Source organism: Acinonyx jubatus, chromosome B3 (assembly GCF_027475565.1).
Source record: "Acinonyx jubatus isolate Ajub_Pintada_27869175 chromosome B3, VMU_Ajub_asm_v1.0, whole genome shotgun sequence".
Lineage (NCBI taxonomy): Eukaryota > Metazoa > Chordata > Mammalia > Carnivora > Felidae > Acinonyx > Acinonyx jubatus.
Window position 1 is genome coordinate 48,970,274 of NC_069386.1, and position 21,509 is coordinate 48,991,782.

General features: G+C 36.2%; 1 protein-coding gene across 5 annotated transcripts in view; it reads right to left on the reverse strand.

The window, feature by feature from the left end:
* The window catches only part of UNC13C (unc-13 homolog C), a 599,100-nt gene that overhangs the window by 82,016 nt on the left and 495,575 nt on the right, over nt 1-21,509 (reverse strand). For all 5 annotated transcript variants that reach the window (XR_008299165.1, XM_027067285.2, XM_053223997.1 and 2 more), the window contains 3 exons: nt 17,418-17,506; nt 9,796-9,945; nt 4,781-4,904 (listed from right to left, as the gene is read on the reverse strand). Coding sequence is in view for 4 of the 5 variants with exons in the window: in XM_027067285.2 (XP_026923086.1) it covers nt 4,781-4,904; nt 9,796-9,945; nt 17,418-17,506 (363 nt within the window). In the remaining variant the exon portion in view is untranslated. The remainder of the gene's footprint in view (nt 1-4,780; nt 4,905-9,795; nt 9,946-17,417; nt 17,507-21,509) is intronic.

Sequence of the window (21,509 nt, forward strand, 5' to 3'; positions counted from 1 at the left end):
CAGGCAGAGAAAGGTACCATATGTTTTCACTCATATGTGGATCCTGAGAAACTAACAGAAGACCATAGGGGAAGGGGAGGGGGGAAAAAGTTAGGGAGGGAAGGAAGTAAACCATAAGAGACTCTTAAATACTGAGAACAAACTGAGCGTTGATGGGGGGGGTAGGGGAGAGGGGAAAGTGGGTGATGGGCATTGAGGAGGGCACCTGTTGGGATGAGCAATGAGTGTTGTATGGAAACCAATTTGACAATAAATTTCATATAAAAAAAAGAAAGAAATAAGTTGTTCATAAATGTCCGGGTCCTTTGCTATATATATAGGATATGATATATTAACCCAATGGTAACCACAAATCAAAAGCCCATAATGGATGTACAAAAAATACAAAGAAATTTTAGCCTAACACTAAAGAAAGCCACTGAACCACAAGAGAGCAAAAGAAAAAAGGAACCGAGAAGAAATACAGAAACTAGAAAGCAACAAAATGGCAGTTAGTACATACCTATCAATAATTACTTTAAACGTAAATGGACTAAATGCTCCAATCAAATGATACAGAATGACTCAAATAGACTAAAAAAGACCCATCTATATGCTGCCTGCAAGATACGCTTCATACCTAAAGACACATAGAGACTGAAAGGGGAGGGATAAAAAAAAAACACTCTATGCAAATAGAAACAAAAAGAAAGCTAGAGTAGCAATACTTATGTAAGATGTAATGGACTTTTAAACAAAGACTGCAGAAGATTGAAAGAAGGGCATTACATAATGACAGAGGGATCAACCCAACAAGAGGATGTAAAACTTGTAAATATCCATGCCTCCAGCATAGGAGCGTGTAAATACATAAAGCAAACATTAACATAAAGAAATAAATTAACAATAATACGACAATTTTAGGGGACTTTAACACCCCACTTACATCAATAGACAAATCATCCAGACAGAAAATCAAAAGGAAACAGTTTTGAAGGACCCATTAGACTAGATGGATTTAACAGAGATGTACAAAACATTCCATCTCAAAAGAGCAGAATACCCACTTTTTTTTTCAAGTGCACATGGAATATTTTCCAGGACAAATAGATCACGTATTAGGCCACAAAGCAAGTGTCAATAAATTTAAGATTGATATCATTATTAAGCATCTTTGCAAGTCACATTAGTATGAAACTAGAAATTATTTACAATTCAAACAAATGAAAGAAAAAAAAAACCCATGAAGGCTAAACAACATATTACTTAACAATGTATCAATGTATCAAAAAAAATCAAAGAAGAAATTTAAAAAATCCATGGAAACAAATGAAAAACGAAATATATCACTCCAAAATCTTTGGGACTCAACAAAAGCAGTTCTAAATTTATAGCAATACAAACCTACAACAAGAAGCAAGGATAATGTCAAATAAATGATCGAACATCACACCTGAAGAAACTAGAAAAAGAACAAAGCCCAGTATCAGAATAGAAATAAAAGAAATAGAGACTAACAAATAACCACCAAAACCAAAAGCTATTTCCTTAAAAGATAAACAAAATTGATAAGCCTTCAATATTTTAAAATGTTTATTTTTTGAGAGAGAGAGAGAGAGAGAGAGAGAGAGAGACAGAGAGAGAGAGACAGAGAGAGAGAGAGAGAGAGAGGGAGGGAGGGAGGTACAGGTGGGGGAGGGGCAGAGAGGGGAGACACAGAATCTGAAGCAGGCTTCTGGCTCTGACATGTCAGCACAGAACCCAACGTGGGGTTCAAACTCACAAACCACGAGATCATGACCACAGCTGAAGTTAGACACTCAACCAACTGAACCACCCAGATGTCCCACAAAATTGGTAAACCTTTAGCCAGATTCAAAAAGAAAAAAAAAAGAAAGTACTCAAAATCAGAAATGAAGATGGGGAAATAACACACAATACAGAAATACGAAGGATTATAAGAATACTGAGAAAAACTAGAAACGGATAAATCCCTAGACACATCCAATCTTCCAAAATTGAATCAGGAAGAAACAGAAAAATTGAACAGATATGTACTAGTAATGAAATTGAAGTGGTAATAAAGAAACTCACATCAAGCAAAAGTCCAGGACCAGATGTCTTCACAGATGAATTCAACAGACATTTAAAGAAGAGTTAATACCTATTCTTCTCAAAGTACTCCAAAAAATAAGAGTAAAGAAAAATTCCAAATTCATTCTATGAGGCCCGCATTACACTGATTCCAAAACCAGATAAAGGCACTATAAAAAGGAACTACCGGCTAACATCCCTGATGAATATGCATATAAACACCCTCAACTAGGGGGGCCTGGGTGCCTCAGTCAGTTAAGCATCTGACTCTTGATTTCATCTCAGCTCATTTGATCATCTCAATAGATGTAGAAAATGCATCTGAGAAAATATAACATAATAAAGGCTGTACATGTAAAAGCCCATAGCTAACATCATCCTCAATGGGGAAGAAAATAAAAGCTTTTCCTCTCAGATTAGGAACAAGAAAAAAATGTCTACTCTCAATTTTATTCAGCACAGGAAGCCAGGAAGACCTGGCTTCATAATGAGACAAGAAAAAGAAAGAAAAGACATCCAAATTGCCGAGGAAGACATAAAACTATCACTTTGCAAATGACATGATACTATATATAGTAAAGCCTAAGGACATCACCAAAAAAAATGAGAATTGATAAGTGCATTCAGTAAAGTTACAGGATATGAAATTAACACACAGAAATATTTTGCACTTCTATACGCTAATAATGAAGTACCAAAAAGAGAAATTAAGAAAACAATTCAATTTAAAATTGTACCAAAGGAATAGAACACTTAGGAATAAATTTAACCAAAGAGGTGAAAGACTTCTATTCTGAAGATGACACAAACAAATGAAAAAACACAACACGCTCAAGGATTTGAAGATAGAATGTCCATACTACCCAAGGAAATCTATAGATTCAATGCAATCCCTGTCAAAATAATAATAGCATTTCCACAGAAATAGGACAGATAATCCTGAAATTTATATGGAAGACTGGAAAGGCCAAAGCAATCTTGAGAAAGAACAAAGTTTGAAGTATCACAGTCCCAGATTTAAAGAAACTACAAAGCCATAGTAATCAAAACAGGATTATATTGGCATTAAAATGGACACATAGATCAAAAGAACAGAATAGAGATCCCAGAAATAAACCCATGCTTATGTGGTTAATTAATCTACAACAAAGAGTCAATTATGTAAAATGGGGAAAAGACAGTGTCTTTAACAAAAGGTAGTGGGAAAATTGGACAGCTACATGCAAAAGAATGAAACGTGACCACTTTCTTAACAGCACACACAAAAATAAACTCAAAATGGATTAAAGACATAAATGTGAGACCTAAATCCATAAAATTCCTGAAAGAAAACATGGGAATTGTCCTTAGAAACATATTTATGGATCTGTCTCTTCAGGCAAGGGAAATAAAACAAAAGCAAACTACTGGGACTATAGTATATTAAAAAGCTTTTGCACAGCAATGTAATCAACAAAATGCAAAGGCAACCTACTGAATGGGAGAAGCTATTTGCAAATGATATATCTGATAAGGGGTTAATATCTAAAACATATCAAGAACTTCCACACCTCAACACCAAAAAACTCCAAACAAAAACAGAAAAACCCCCACATAATCTAATTAAAAAATGCTCAGAGGACATGAATAGACCTTTTTTGAAAGACATATAGATGGCCAACAGACACATGAAAAGATGCTCAACATCACTAATCATCAGGGAAATTCAAATTAAACCATAATGAAATATCACCTCACACTAGTCACACTGGCTAGAATCAAAAAGACAAGATATAACAAGTGTTGGTGAGGATGTGGAGAAAAGGGAACCCTCATGCACTTCATTTTCCTTGGTGGCAATGTAAATTGGTGGAACCACTGTGGAAAAAAGTATGGAAGTTCCTCAAAAAATTAAAAACAGATAAACTATATGATTCAGTAATTTTACTCCTGAGTATTTACCCAAGGAAAATGAAAGTACGAATTCAAAGGGATATATGCACTTCTTTATTTATTACAGCATTATTTATAATAGCTAAGGTAAGGAAGCAGCCCAAGGGTCTATCAACTAATGAATGGAAAAAGAAGATGTGTGTGTGTGTGTGTGTGTGTGTGTATGAAAATGTGTTTCTTTGGTTTTTGGTCTGCACCGTGAATTAATGTATGTATGTACATATGTGTATACATGTAGACATACATATGTACACACACACAATTGAATATTACTCAACCTTTAAAAAAAAATGAGATCTTGCCATTCATGAAAACATGGATGGAACTTGTGGGTATTATGCCGAGTGAAATAAGTCAGAAAGAGAAAGACAAATACCATATGACCTCACTTATATGTGGAATCTAAAAAACAAATCAAATAAACAAATCAAAACACAGAAATAGACTCATAAATACAGAGAACAAAGTAGTGTTTGCCAGAGGGGAGGTGTATGGGAGAATGGGCAACAAAGATGAAGGGGATTAAGAGGTACAAAGTTCCACTTATGAAATAAATCATGGAAATGAGAAGTACAGCAGAGGGAATATAATCAATATTATTTTAATAACCTTGTACAGTAGCAGATGGTGACTACATTTATGGTGGTGAGTATTAAATAAAGTACATAACTGTCAAATCACTGTTGCACCCCTAAAGATAATTTAACATTGTATGTCAACTATATCTCAAAAATTAAAAAAAAAGTATACTCAAATTTTGGTTTTAAATACTTACTGTTTGATCTGTCAGAGGAGGGAGGACAATTTGTTTTTCTATTTTGTTAAGAACTAGCTTCCATAACTCCTTTAAAACTCGCTTTAGGACAGTTTTCTCACAGATTTTTGCTGAGAGACTTAATCTGAAATAAAACACAGTCACTTATAAGCCTCATATCAAGGTATCAACTTTTTTATTGATCAGAAATTCACATTTTTCAATACTGAGATTTAAATATATAAATAGGCCTTAATGCTAAATTTTGTTTACTGAAAAAAATACATTTCAGCATATTACATATTAGATGATTCACTACTGGTAGAAAATATACTGAGCATATCACTTCCCTTAAATTGTTTCCTATATTGACATCAAGGCTCCCAAAGTAGATGATTTTTACCCACATTCCTAATTCATATTTACTACATACCCCATGTTAATGATGCAGGCCAAACATTAAAGAAACACATTTTTATCACTATCTATAACTGCTCCAACATAACAACAAAGATGCATATAATTTTACTCAAGAGTCAAAAGTTTTCAGTTTTATTGAGATACAATTAACATATCACATTGTGTAAGTTTCAAGTGTATAACATAATGATGTGATATGCATATATATTATGAAATGATTACCATAATAAGTTAACATCCATTACCTCAGGCAGTTAAAAATTCTTTTAAGATCTACTCTACCCTCAGTAATTTTTAAATATGCAGTGAAATATTGTTAACTATAGTTACAATGCTATACGTTAATCCCTAGGACTTACTTATCCTATAACTGAAAGTTTGTACCTTTTGACCACTTTACCCACTCTCCCAATCCCCCAGCTTCTGGCAGTTACCAATCTGTTCCGTTTTTCTAAGATCAGCTTTTTAAGATGCCAAATTTACCAATGTGAATAGGTTTACATTTATATTTCTTATAAATTCTTCTCATGGTGAGAATGATGATATCATCTGGTATTTATGTAACACCTAAATTTAGAAAACTCTTCTGCAAATGCTTTTTGTTTATTACTACATTCACTTTATAAATCAAAAACAGGTTCAGAGGGGTTCATGGGTGGCTAGTTGGTTAAGAGTCTGACTCTAGGTTTCGACTCAGGTCATGATCTCGTGGTTCATGAGATTGAGCCTTGAGTTGGGCTCTGCACTGACAGTGTTGAGCCTGTTTAGGATTCTTTGTCTCTGCCCCTCCCCCATTTGTGCATGCACACACACTCTCTCTCTCAAAATAAATAAATGAAACTTAAAAAAACAAACAAACATCAGTTTCAGAGAAGTTAGGGAACTTGTTCAAGGAAGTGAAGCTATTAAGTGAGGGCTGAAAAGTCCTCTAAATCCAGTGTTATCCAATGTGCCATGATGCCCTGGACAAACACGCTACCATATGAAGGCCCAACATTCTGTCAATTCACAGTGCTGTATCGATATTTACTGAGTGTGCTGCAATAGGACCCTCAACTCTGTAAGGCTACTTTAATAAGAGTTCATTACACCTGTTTCACAGAGGGCTAGAGGTGGGTCATGTATTTCAGGATAGCTTCATCAACTCCCTACAGTGCTCCTAAGTTCTCTGTATGCTTTTAGACTCAGAAATTATAATTTCAATTCTGGTTCTGAGATAGAGTTGACTATTTTAAATATATATAATTAATATCTAAATGCAGGTGACATATGAGAGGCTAAGGGAAAGATTTCCAAAATACCTATTTATGTAGAATTATTTCTCCGAACTCTACTGTATGCAAATACCTAATACAGGAAAACATGAAAATAACCTCCTTTAGATGGTGGGGGTGGGTGTTGGGACCCCTGTGCATAGTTATGGAATCTGTAGCCCCACTATTTGGAAACCACTGTTGGAGAGTAGCATTCATGATATGGACATAGGGTAGAAACCAGCAGATGTGTCACAGCAGAACCAAAGTACCTAACCTCGGAGATATTCCTAGGGTAATTTGAGACAAAACCAATCTGCCATTTTTGTAGCAGATGTGTAATTTCCATTTTCAAAAGGTCTGGGTTTAAGCATTGACCTTGTCTTTATGGTCAGCTCATACACTTGGCATGCCAACTAATTCTGCTCAGACTGGAAATGAATGAATAGGTATAAAACCCTTGACATGTTTGTAGCTCTGCATGGGATTTCTGCCAGCTGGAAATAGAGTTTACAGTTCATTTTATAGAGTGGTGAGGTCTTGGTGAAGAAAATGAAACATACAGACATGTTTTATTTAAAGAGGCTACACAAAGAGAGCCTATACATTTATAATATAACACGATTTCTAAGGGGATTTTTCTCAAAGCTACCTTAAAGACTTTAAGCCCTCCATTGTTCATTTTAAATGAACAAACAGGAGATCTAGCAACTGCTTCCTTAATTTAGAGTTAACCCACTCTATAATGCAAACTGAAAAACATATATTTTGGAAACTGATCTATCTAAATTGGTTAACCACAGACCAATTAACCAAACAATTTTCAAATACCATGTATTCCAGCTGGCAAGAGAAATTTGCTGTCATACACTTGATCGGATTTTCATGAAGACAGTATCCAGCTGTTCTCCCTCCTCCAGAATTCCTATCCCTCATTTCCATACCTCTAAGTCCTACCCACCTAGAAAGATCTAACGCAAACGGAATTTCTAATGATAGTTTGAACAAGGAATTATTAACTTATACCTTATTGTGTTTATTTTTGTATTTTTCCTAACAGGTTGACTCCGTAAGAACAGAATACCTGACTTTTAAAAATCTCTCCTAACAAATGGCTTTATGGTTACACATTTTTATTAGCCTTGAGAATTTGTGCAACTCTTCATGCCTCATATCTCTTTCCAAAAATTTTAAATCTTTTACAAATTTTTAAAGCTCATAGATGTTTTTTTGTATCTTTATATACTGTCCCTTTCTACTAAGAATTAGAAAAAAAAATATATATATATACATTATATAATGTTGTATAATTCTAATAAAATTAAGACAGTAAAATAATCTAAATATGCTAAAAAGGAGAGTCCACTGACTTTATGTTTTGGCCTCATTTTACAGATGGTGAAATGGATTCAATGTCACTCAACCAGTAGTTAAAAGGATTAGGATAACTTAGAACTTTCTCTATGTTCCACAACATTTGGATAAATGACTGGCTGGAAGTCTAAAACCATAAGGCATTCCATAGGAGTTTGAAGAGGATTGCTTTGTCCTACTCTCCATTCACCATCACATTCACAACCAAATGGTAGTGTGTTTATGTGATATGATTATGTATTGGTCATAGAAAGAGCCTTCTAATAAGATAAAAATGTCAAGTGGTTATACAGGAAATTAAATGGTAAAAGTCTATATTAAGAAACTAAAGAAATGAAGATGATTTTTCTCCCTTTCTTCTACACCTACATGCCCACCTCCCTCTTGCTAAGTTATATCCTAGATATTTCCTCATACAAACAGAAAAGACAATTTGTCTACCAAAATTGAAATTAAAGTGATAATGAACATTAGTCTTGGTTATGCAGTAAGCTATAAACAAAGGGAAATGGAATTAAAATTTACGTTAAAGGAGCACCTAGGTGGCTCATTCGGTTAAGCTTCCGAATCTTGATTTCTACTCACATCATGATCTCATGGCTCATGAGATTGAGTCCTGCTTTAGGCTCTGCACTGATGGTATGGAGACTGCTTAGGATTCTCTCTCTCTCTCTCTCTCTCTCTCTCTCTCTCTCTCTCTCTGCCCTTTCCCCATTTGTGCTCTCTCATGTTCTCTCTCTCCAAAAATAAATAAATATTTTGAAAAATGAATAAAATATGTCATAAATATATAGAAGAGGTCCTCTTTACTAATTCTTTCTTTGTTATCCTTATCTTTAAAGAAAGCTATTATGTCCTTATTTATCTTGGTCCCTTTAGTATCAGTTGATTTGCTACAACAATATTAAATGAGGTAACATATGAAACCACCAGGTATAACACTGTTCCCTTCGTAGGCATTCAAAATTATTTTTTACTTTTCTACCTTCAGTTTGGTGTTAAGTTCCACTATTTAAGAAATCATGTCTCTGGTTGCTTTAGATCAATGGTGACCCATTGTGGACTTATTTTAAAATATAGATGCCTTGACCCTACTCCAAACTTATGAAATTAGAACTTTTTTTTTTTAATTTTTTTTTAACGTTTATTTATTTTTGAGACAGAGAGAGACACAGCATGAACGGGGGAGGGGCAGAGAGAGAGAGAGAGACACAGAATCGGAAGCAGGCTCCAGGCTCTGAGCCATCAGCCCAGAGCCCGATGCGGGGCTCGAACTCGCGGACCACGAGATCGTGACCTGAGCTGAAGTTGGACGCTTAACCGACTGAGCCACCCAGGCGCCCCTAGAACTTCTAAGAGTAGGAACTGAGCAGAAGCATTAAAAAAATCAAGACTTTTTGGTTAAGAACAGTCTTAGTTGGTCACAAAGGCCTCCATTTCCACCCACTCGCACTACTACTAGGCCATAATCTCCATGGAGTCATGGACTTTGACTCTCTTTTTTGTCACTATCTAGTGCCTAAAATAAAAAGTTTGATACAGATAGGTGCTCAATAAATTACTGAAGGTTGAGTCAGGCAGTCTACTTGCCTCTGAACTGAAATAATTCTGCTCATACTTGTGCTATTCTCTTCTTCAGTTTTCTGACATGAAATCAGACATTCTGGACTTAATCCAGTCTTTTTTGATGTCCAAGAGGAGTCAAAACAGTATCTTATCTGAGAAGCATCAAATCTTAATGTTTTCTCCCCTCAGAACAGCAAATTCCTTAGTTATCATTATTTATTTCCTTTCCTGCACAAAGTCATGCCTGCTTTTTTTGTATCTAGTAATGAACTAAAAGTCTTTCCCTTTTTGATGAATTAGCGTATTTCTCCAGAAGACTTTTTAAAACTATCTTATGTAGAGGAAAACAATTTTTTTCTCTTAAAAACTGTATCAGTCAAATTTAGGGCTGTGGTTAAAGAGAAAACTAGGTAGGAAACTTACGTTTTGTCCAAGAAGTCCATGAGGGGTCTTAACACAATCTCTGCATCCATTGCTGCACTGTTCTTATTAGATGCAATATTTCCATTTGTTCTCATTTGGTTTAGTTCAAAACTCATCTGTTTTATACAGTCTTCAATGATAAGCTGGAAACTGAAAATAAGGAATATAAATTCTGAAATAAAAACAAGCATTTATGATTCCTTTGTCTTTGTCTGTTTAATTCAACTCCAAGGAGTTTGATCTGTTTCAAGTGGTGTGAATTCCCATGCTCATCAGTCTTCAAACTTCTTGTTCAGCTGCAAAAAATTTTGTTGCAATCAAAACTTACTTGGGACTCATATAAGCAGATAAAAAGTAATGCTCTTCAGGTTGAATTAATTTGAGTGGGGGTTTATTTGGCCCCATCTCTCACAGATATAGCTGAGCATTCCTCTGAGCATTGGCAAAATGTTTTTGAAAGACTCTCGGCATGGGATTCACCTTCTTCACTAGGCATCTGGGACTGCACACCCTCTTGGCTTTCCTCTAATCTCACTGGCTATGCTCTGTTCTCAGTTACCTGACCTCTAAGCATTGGAGTAGGGTTACCAGACTTAGCAAATAAAAAGACAGGATATGTGGCAACCAGGTGGCTCAGTCGACTATAGCTCAGGTCATGATCTCTCCCTCTTTGAGTTCGAGCTCCGGGTCAGGCTCTGTGCTGAGAGCTTAGAGCCTGGAGCCTGCTTCCAATTCTGTGTCTCCCTCTCTCTCTGCCCCTTCCCTGCTTGCTGTCTCTCTCTCTGTCAAAAATAATAAATGATAAAGAAACTTAAAAAAAAAACAGGATACCCAGGTAATTTGAATTTCAGATAGTGACTATTTTTTAGGATAAGTACACCCCATGCAATATTTCATGCATATGTATACTAAATATATCCATTCTTTACCTAAAATTCAAATTTAATTGTGTATATCCTATATTTTATCTGGCAACCCTACATTGTAATCCACTAGGCTTGATCATTGGACCACTCCATTTCTTGCTCAAATATAGCTTTTTTTGGCAATTGTATCTAGTTCCATGGCTTTCACAATGTCAATACACTGGTGATTCCCAAATACACATCTGCAGGTCTGACTTCCTCTTTTTAAAAATTTTTTAGTTTATTTATTTTTGAGAGATAGAGACAGAGTGTGAGCCGGGGAGCGGCAGAGAGAGAGGGAGACACAGAATCCGAAGCAGGCTCCAGGCTCTGAGCTGTCAGCACAGAGCCCTATGCAGAGCTTGAACTCATGAACCACAAGATCATGACCTGAACTGAAGTCAGAGGCTTAACCAACTGAGACACCCAGGCACCCCTGCAGACCTGACTTCTAATGTGAGCTCCAGACCACTTTGTTAAACTGCCTATGAAACCTTTCCACTTAGAAGTCCAATGTGTTTCTCTCATACCAATATCCAATCCATCAGGAAATCATCATAAAGTATCCTAACTCTTAGTGTTCTTAGAATTCTCTGAGGACACTCTTATCTCATAGACACTGTTATGTTCCCTCTCCCATGAAATTTCTCATGGGTCTTTTGGTCCCTCACTCTTAGTCATACACCAGATGCCATGTCCGTTGAAAAGTCTTCTTGAACACTCAATCTGAAATGACATTTCTATCATTCTCCATTTCCTCACAGTCTTTTTTCTTAATTGCTTTATTATTCTCTATATATTGTTATTATTTGACACATTGCATACTTTTAATTTGTTTATTGCCTGTTGTCCCAACTAGAATGTAAGCTCTATGAAGGCAAGAACTTTTTTCTTTTTTGGTGCTACTTATCCACACCACAGAACCAGATGTCACACTTTGCACAAAGAAGTTTTCAAGATCAAGTGGCTGAATGTATCAGTGGACCCTCTCCATCCACCCACTTCTATTACCTCACCACTCCAAGGACTTTTTAAAATTTTTGTTAATGTTTATTTATTTTTGAGAAATAGAGCGAGCAGGGGAGGGGCAGAGAGAGAGAGAGAGAGAGAGAGAATCTGAAGCAGGTGCCAGCCTCGACCTGTCAGCACAGAGCCTGATGCAGGGCTCAAACCCACAAACTGCGTGATTCTGACCTGAGCTGAAGTCAGATGCTTAACCAACTGAGCCACCCAGATGCCTCACCACTCCAAGGATTTAAATAAGTATGTGAAAAGTAATCTTTAGCATTATTTCTTCATTCTTTCTTTTACTGAAATAATTGGCACAAAGTAGGACATTTAAATAATGGAGACTCATCATCACTATCATTCTTCTATAGTGTCTATTACTTTCACACTTCTAACAACAGGAGTAATTATTAGAGATGTACAGGCAGGCAAGAAAAAAAAATTTAGGAGAATGGGGATAAATGACAACCTGTAAAATGGTCCCATCACTAGAATGGTGATGATTAGAAGGAAAAAGTCTATTTAAAAAAGTATCACAGTTGGGGTACCTGAGTGGGTCAGGCCCAATTGAGCATCTGACTTTTGATTTCTGCTCAGGTCATGATCTCATGATTCATGAGATCGAGCCCTATGTCAGGCTCTATGTTGACAGTGTAGACGCCGCCTGGGAATCTCCCTCTATCTCTCCCCTCCCCCAGCTTATACACTCTCTTTCTCTCAAAATAAATGAACACTAAAAAAAAAAAGAAAGTACTGTAATCAAGTCAGTCCATTCCCTCTTCTTCCCCCCCACACAAAGGTTATAGAGTTCATATTATTTCAGTCGTTTCCAAATGTACTAATTTCTAAAATTTTAGATAGAAGTTTAGGAATTTTCACCATATAATGCTACCATTAAGTAGAAAATATAAGTATTTATCATTGCATGCATTCTACCAATATTTTAAAACACTTATGTGCCAATCTCAGTTCATAGGTGCTGAAGATATATCAATGAACAAAACACAGAATATCTTGCTCTTGTGGCACATGTGAGAATTTATTTTAGAATTTACATCATGAAAATATTTTACTTAGCCTGTTATCCAATATTTTATTTTTCTAATTTTTGGTTTTGCTACCAAATATTGGAAATCTTTGATATATTTTAAGCTGTCACAACTTGGATGTGTTCCTTCCTCCTGGACCTTTAAAAAAATGTTTATTTATTTATTTTGAGAGAAAGAGGGACAATGGGCAGGAGGAGAGGCAGGGACAGAGGAGAGAGAGAATACCAAGCAGGTTCCATGCTATCAGCACAGAGCCCAACACGGCTCGATCTCGCAAATCGTGAGATCATGACCTAAGCCCAAATCAAGAGTCAGCTACTTAATGGACAGAGCTAACCAGGTGCCCACCTCCTGGACTTTTTATAGCAGATTTATAAATAAACTGTTCTGTAATTTTGAGCATAGAGTCAAGACCTGAATCTACTTTTACCATCATCCATCTTTGGCTCGCGACTTCTCCTGGACTTGCTTTACTATTGACAATACCATTCCTGCCTCTCTGGACTTGGTATCTGTATTTGGTTTCTGGATCCTTGAACCTCAGCTTGCCCCTATGCATGTAGCTCATTTCTTAGCTCCCTGCATATTTATCTAAAAGAGGATGTCTCACTGAATTAAACTCAGGTCCAGAAGAATCCAGGTATGTGTATTTTGGCTTTTACCTGGCCAGACCTGCCTTTAGACTTTTGTTAGGTAGTTGTTGTGGAGGAAGGTGGGGGTAGGCATGGTGCAGAATGTGAGAAAGTAAGCGGTGATAGTGGTGGTGTGTGTATTTAGTGAGGGTACAGTGGCAAATATTTGGGACAATAGAAAAGCAAGGTAGATAATGTTGGAAAGTGTGAATTAGTTGATTTACCACTGGGTCATCAGTGATCCTGCTGACTGTAGTAATAATCACCCTTGAAATAGCCGCTTCCTTTTGCACTGTTTCTCAAATCAGTGTATTGGAGTGGAGGATAGATTGAGCACAAGAAGTTATGATAGTTATTTATAAAAATGTTTAAATGAGTTCTCCTACAATAGACCCATATGGTGAACTCCCACCAGAAGCCAGCTCCGTGTGTGAGATCAGGCATATGGAAGAAGGGTTATCAGTGTATCAGAGACAGTGACATTTTATCTTAACATTAATCCAGGATAAACCAACACCTGCATTTCACCTAAAATTTTTTGTCTCTATTAATTTTTGGTAAGTTCACCTAAAATATTTTTTTCTGTGTGAATTTTTTAGTTGGAGAAGTCTGTAGCAATCAGCTTGAATAAAAGTGGTACCAGTTAATAATGACAGATTTTATAAGTACCCGTGAAGTCAAATACTAACAGGAGAATTCCTAGGAAATGTTCATGAATTCCTTTCTTAATCAAGCTAGCCACTGGTACCAAAGGCATCATTAAAAGAAATGTAGTAAGCCAAAAGCCAAACTCCAAAATATAAGCAGAAACCTAAGTGGCACAAGTTTTGACAACTGTAAGAACATCTGTAAGAACATCTTTAAGATATCACTGAAACTATATCACTTAGTTTCCTCCCAACAAACAAAACAGAACATGACAAAATAAAAAGAATTGATGCCTGTGAGCATGTCAAAGTCCCAGGAACCTGGGCTTCAGATGTGTGCTTTGGCTCTACCCTGGCTTTACTGTGAAATCATCCTACCAGTTCCATATACAAAAATTATGTGATTGTGCATTTTATTTTTTTTAAGTTTTTTTAATGTTTTTATATTTATTTTTGAGACAGAGAGAGACAGAGCAGGGGAAGGGCAGTGAGAGGGGGAGACACAGAATCCGAAGGGGGCTCCAGGCTCTGAGCTGTCAGCACAGAGCCCGATGCGGGGCTTGAACTCGTGGAGTGTGAGATCATGACCTGAACTGAAGTCGGACACTTAACCGACTGAGCCACCCCGGCGCCCCTGATTGTGGGTTTTAAAAACACCAGACAAAACAGATTCGGGGAAATTAATTATACACTTAATATTAAGGCTCTAGACTGCTAATTTTGACTCTAAAGAAGGTTGATTCAGACTAAAATGATCCAGTTTGACTTTACAGTGTGGTCACGCTGATCATTATAGCCATCCCATCCACCTGGTGTGATAATCTGATCGGTTGTGTGGGAAATAAATTCATACCAACAGGTATATAATAATTATTCTTTTTATAAGAAAAGCATGGCATGTGGGTTGTTTATTCCAATAATCTTAGCCATAGTTGCACACAATACTAAATTCTTTACTATATTTAATAAAATAATGAAGAAATAGTGCTGGGTAACCAGGAGTTTCAATATCTAGGTGAAAATAGCTGGCTTCACATGAACAAAATACTTCCAGTGCTCTTCTAACAGCAAGCATCACTCCTTATTTCATAACTGAAGTTCGCTCAATTTTTTTCAAATCATAAATTCAGCCTTTGTAAACTGAATATTCCTCCCACGAAACAAAACAGGACAAAATAAAAAGTATTTATTCATAAGGATGATTTGGCTATATTCCAGGAAGTAATTTGAATATATGTTTTCTATTTATATTCTAATTTCTATTCTGTTTAGTCATCTTATTTCCCATTAGGTTCTGAACACCCCTTGCTATCCCAGACACCTCTTTGTTTTCCCTGACTTTGCTAAATAATCTCTATTTTTGTCTTCCTAGCTTAATGCAACAGTTTTTTTTGCTAACCACATATTAATAATTCACAACTGCACTGAAGAGAGGTAGGCCCAAATTGACCAAAGGCCTCCATCAACTAAGTGTCACTCAAGTCAGAGCCAGTAAGCCCGAACGTCTCTGGGACAATGTCGGCATCTCCAACTCCAGGCACACAGAATCTTCAAATTGCTTATGAATATCTAGGTCAAGTAAGCACAATCATCCAGGTCAGCTAACAACACAAAACAGAAGGCAGAGCAATCACCTTGGGCTCAATACAGCAAGGCTGTCTCTTGTTCAGCACCTGAGCTGTGAAGGTGGGCTACATAAAGACCATGAATAATAAAGAGAAGGCCGGAGCACCTTGGTGGCTCAGTGGGTTAAGCATCCGACTTCAGCTCAGGTCATGATCTCACAGTTTGTCGTTTTATGCCCTGCATCAGGCTCTGTGCTGACAGCCCAGAGCCTGGAGCCTGCCTCAGATTCTGTGTCTCCCTCTGTCTCTGCCCCTTCCCCACTTATGTTCTGTCTCTCTCTCTCTCTTCCTCACAAATAAACAAACATTAAAAAAATTTTTTAAAATGAAGAGAAGGCCAATATGGGATTCTTCTTTACTTTTCATCATTGCTATATTTGGGGGAAAAAATGATGATTTTAGTGTCTTTTTCTTTTTAGTCTTTCTGATTTGAAAGTAGCATATCTAATCAATATTTATTAAGCATATATCTTTCCAAAACCCAATAATAATTGATGAGTGGGGTTCAAAGAGATAGATAACCTTCATTAGAGTAATTTTGATAGTGCCATCTGATAACAGAACACAGTAAGTGAACATTTATCAAACTAATATTTAAAGCAAATTCTGGGGGGTGCCTGGGTGGCTCAGTCTTAGACAACTGACTTTGGTTCAGGTCATGATCTCAGGGTTCATGAGTTTGAGTCCCTCATGAGGCTCTGTGCTGACAGCTCAGAGCCTGGAGCCTGCTTTGGATTCTGTGTCTCCCTCTGTCCCTGCCCCTCCCCAACTCATGCACTATCTCTTTCTCTCTCAAAAAATGAATAAACATTAAAAAAATTTTAAAGCAAATCTGTATGAAGTTAATGAACCTCTTTAAAGATGTGTTTGCTTTTCTATTTTAACATTGGATGATGATCTAATGGATTTTTCCTATAGGGCCAAAATGAAGTTTATCTAGGATGGATTTTTCTCTCTTTAGAGCCACACTATAGAGAAGGAAAATTTATTGTTTAAAAATAGAGGCGACTGGGTGGCTCAGTCCATTAAGCATCAGACTCTTGGTTTTGGCTCAGGCTGTGATCTCATGATTTCTTGGGTTTAAGCCCCACGTTGGGCTCTGTGCTGACAGCATGGAGCCTGCTTGGGATTTTCTGTCTCCTTTTCTCTCTACCCCTGCCCCACTTGGGTTGTACCTCTCTCAAAAATAAATAAATAAACTTTTAAAAACATAGAAAAAATATAGATGTGCCAGTAGTCTCCTATGGGTAATTACATCAAGATTCCTAAACCTTAAAACCTAGAGCCCTGGCTTTATTAGCTTATGGGGTTGGAATTCAGTTCTTTGGAAGTGCAGTCACAATGATATAAATGGCATGAATGCAACTCACTCTTCTTTTGTATGTGAAGCGTCTCTCCCTCCCTTCATTCTTTCAATAATTACTAAGCTCGACACACTAGAATTTCAGGTAGGAATGAGATATGCGGTTTCTGACCTTAAGAAGCACACTAGTAAAGTCCGGAAGATAGGCAAGCAAAACAGAATTTAGAGTACAGTGTTATAAGTACTACCCAACTGAAGGATCATGCAAAGTTCCAGCAAACATGTATCAAGACTTCACTGATAGATTGTGGGGTTGTTGAGAGGAGATAGTGCATGGTTTGATTATTGAAGTTAAATGAATTTAACCAGTCAGAGGACAGAAATAGCATTGAAAGCATGATTACTATTAGTGGAAACCCAACACATTTGGATAATAACTACTTAGTCACTTACCTTTCACCATAAGTGATGCTGAGCTCATCCAGAACCCCACTGAGTTTAACTTGAAGTTCTTTTAGAATAGCACTAGCTTCAGGATCTAGCTGCAGAAAGACCATAAACAATATTACTTTGGAGTTGTGAGAAAGTACACTTTTGTTTCTCTTACAGGCATTTTGCTTATTACAAGGTAAACTTCAAACAATACAACACACATATCCTCTTTCCTTTCCTTTTTTTAATCTTTGAAATTAAGTGCAAAATTTAGGAAATTCTAAATATGTGTGAAAAAAATTGATCGAAATGCATGGCATGCATACAGATGAGAGCTAGATAGCAAAGCCTTTGTTGGTTACAGCAATGGGATGCAAGGCATGAGAAAGTAACCTTCAGAACATGGTAACTTCATAACTTAGAAATCGATTGTGTTATGCATCAGTTGAATATACATGTTGCTTCAAAATATAGTTCAGTTTTTACTATCCTTGTAAATAAATAGGCCCATAAAAATAAAAAAAATGGTAAGCAAAATTAATTTGTGAGTGTTGTACTGTGACTTGACTGTATTTATATATTTTTATAACTATAGAATAGTTAAAATTAAAAATTAAATTATAAACTAGAGAATTAAAAATAGGAAAAATAAATTATCCAAGCACTGCAATGTTTCTCTGAGGTGATAGGCCTGACTTCTCTTCCTAGATGCCAATTAGAAATTCAGAGTTCAAGATCCAATATTCCTCATTTTATTTTTATTATTCTTTAAGTTTTCAAATATTTATAGCTTGAAGTTAAGCTACTGAGCACATTTAGGGTCAAATAAAAAATAATTAAATCAAGATAACATATTTGAAGATGTTTTTACAATGCAAATGTTAAAAGTCAACTATTCTTTTTATTTGGTTTCAGTTCTTAAAATAATGTTAACCATTACAAGAAAAAACTATACTATAAATAAACGTAACTATAAACCTATCGATCTATTGACAGAATATTTTTGTAATTAAAGTTCAGGATCAACACAAGTTTCATTAGCACTTTAGAAACTTCTAATCGTTTTGTTAAGTTTTCACAAACTGTCAAAAAAGAATGACTTGTAACAGATGTATTATCTCAAGTTGATAGGAATTCATGTAAAGGGCAATCTAGAATATTCTCTGTAATTAAGTCAACCTTCCTTTGATGCTTTAGAAATTAGTTTCTTGCCTTTAGTAGCTATAATTATTATGCAAGCAGATCTACTATTGAAAACAAGGGATAGGATAAAGCCAACTTTTGGGGGTAGAACAAATTAAAGGAGGACTTATAGTAAATAGGAGGACCTAAGATGGACACCAAAAAATACAGGACCCAATATCAAATTTCAACTCCAGGAAGCCAGCCCAGGACCAAATAATATCCCTGATAGTATACACTGGTCATTTAGTACCGTAATTGTCCAAGAATATTTTCTAGTACTAAGATACTGTTAGGAAGAAGTATTATTTATATATCTCAGCACACTGTGTGGCTCTAGCTTATATTACCATGATTAAACACACTGGAATGGAAATAAAAAATTGCACTTGGCATGTGACTACTGATTTTATGAAACCAATCCTTGATGTCAATTTTGACTCAAATTCAGGTGGTTTCAACATTGGTTAGTTTCTGCTGCCCCTCTATAGAGCCAATGTGATTCTTCTGGACTTTATCTTTTTTCTGTCTCCATCAACAGACAAGCTCACAGCTCTTACCCACAGATACATAGGCTACTGTTACAAACTTCTTTTGGAGTTAGAAAATTAGAATATCCTTGAGTCTCATAATTTCTGAGAGTTCCATTAAGCTATAGCTGGTCATAAGGCAGTGATTCAGAAAGATAATTAGACAGCACTTAAGTTAAAAAGACACTGATAGGCATTGAAACAAAAATAGCCTAATAAACTGTAATTCACCAAACTTTAACCAAGAAAATATTTGTGGGTTGTCTGCCCCACTCCCAAGGCATCATTCAGGCTGAACATTTTTTATTGTATTTTCTTGCTATTGACCTAATACCAATTTTATTTCATTTGGATAAGGTTTTTGGGCAACAGGAATGAGAGAGAAGCCCTTCCATGGGTTTCTTCATGCTTCTGACTCTTTGGTAAACCGCTTGGGTAGATAGGTGTTAGTTTCCTGCCCATATACCTGTCATCTCCAAGGAAATGGCTATGAGAGTAGAGTTTTAACCAGGAAATTGGATTGCTTCTTTTTTTCTTTTAAAGTTTATTTACTTATTTTGAGGGAGGGATGGAGTGGGGGTGGGGGGGGAGGGAGACAGAGAGAGAGAGAGGGCTGGCATGGGAGGGAGAGAGAGAATCCCAAGCAGGCTCTGCCCCATCAGCTCAGAGTCCCACACATGGCTCAAACTCAGGAACCTGTGAAATCATGACCTGAGCTGAAACCAATAGTCAGATGCTTAACCGACCGAGCCACCAGGGCACCCTGGGATTGCTTCTTATTTAAAATGTGTATTTTGTTTTCAAATTAGTTTAATATACACATTGAGGTTTTTTTCACCTGTTAAGATAATGACTTTAAAGTCATATAAAAATGGTTAGATCAGTTGGATGAAATTATGCTATTTTCCCATAAATTATTTTAGTCTACCTTTGGTATTTTGTGAATGGAGATTTCTATCAAATAGTTGGCTTTGGCTTGAAACTGTGAACCTGTCAAATCTATAGCAATTTAGACATTGGATGACAGTTTTCATTTCCTCATAGAAGCTTAAGTTTCCAAGTGGGTGCAAACTAACGCCTCTGTCATGGAATCAGGCAAAAAAAAAATTATAATTTCAGTTAAGTACATGTTGTTCATCTGATCAAAATCATACCATTATAACATTAAAACAGAAGCAGTTAATTATGAGGCCGAATTGCAGGTCTTTTGCAATAATAATGATTATAAATATCATACTCATCTAGTTATAAAACAATCCCTTTAGGCAGCAAATTAACCAGTTCTTGAGTTCTCCATTTCTTTATTCATACATATAGAAGAAATTTTCCTTACTACTACAAACTTCCTTAAGTTTGTAAGAAACAATAACTTGGGCTTTTACACTTCATTGCCTAAATTACCGACAGCACGTTTTACAAATTATTTGCTACTTTGGAAAGGTGAAAGACTACCTGATTTAAATCTTTTTCCCAAAGATTTAAAACTTAGACTTGTTCTAAATGTAATATCAAATATCAACTTGCATTTTTTATATTGTTATTTAGAGTTATTATTAAAAGGAAAAAAAACAAGCATTCAAAAGTCACAGTTAATAAATTTATTTTAAGTTACAAACTGAGGGGTGCCTGAGTGGCTTAGTCAGTTGAGCATCTGACTTCAGCTCAGGTCATGATCTCACAGTTCATGAGTTCGAGCCCCAGGTCAGGCTCTGTGCTGATGGCTCAGAGCCTGGAACCTGCTTCAGATTCTGTGTCTCCCTCTTTCTCTACCCCTCCCCAGCTAGCACCCTATCTCTGTCTCTCTCAAAAGTAAATAAAAACATTTAAAAAATTTTTTAAAAATTACAAACTGAATTAGCGTGTGTATGTAAACAACTTGGCTGGCAAAAAATAAAAAATAAATGCCTCCATGTAAAGAGGAATATACTCAATGAGAATTTAAATATACAGAGTAAAATTCTGAATTTATAGTAAAGCTTTTGAAACAGATTTTATCCACACTCCGTGATAGGTTTTAGAATTCCAAAATCAAGGCTGGAAGGGTATGATTTTCTAATGGTCAGAATGAACTATCGTCATACATAGGTACTCTCTTGAGATTTCACACCACTGACATATTTTACACCACTGAGCTGTGATAACAAAAAAGACTTGTCTGGAAGAGAGAGCCAGCATGCAAGCTATCTGCTAAGTTCTTCTTCCCTAAGGCCCACTTCTGCTTTTCCTTTAAAAGACAATGCATCCATCACTTACTTTAGCAATTCTTGCCCTCCATGCTGCCGGCCCTGTGCTGTTAGTAGCTCTAACTCCTGCACTACCTATGCGGTTTACTACAACATTTGTACAAATCTTTCTTCTAATTGTTCTCTTATTAATCTATCTCTTCCACTGATTTCTGTCT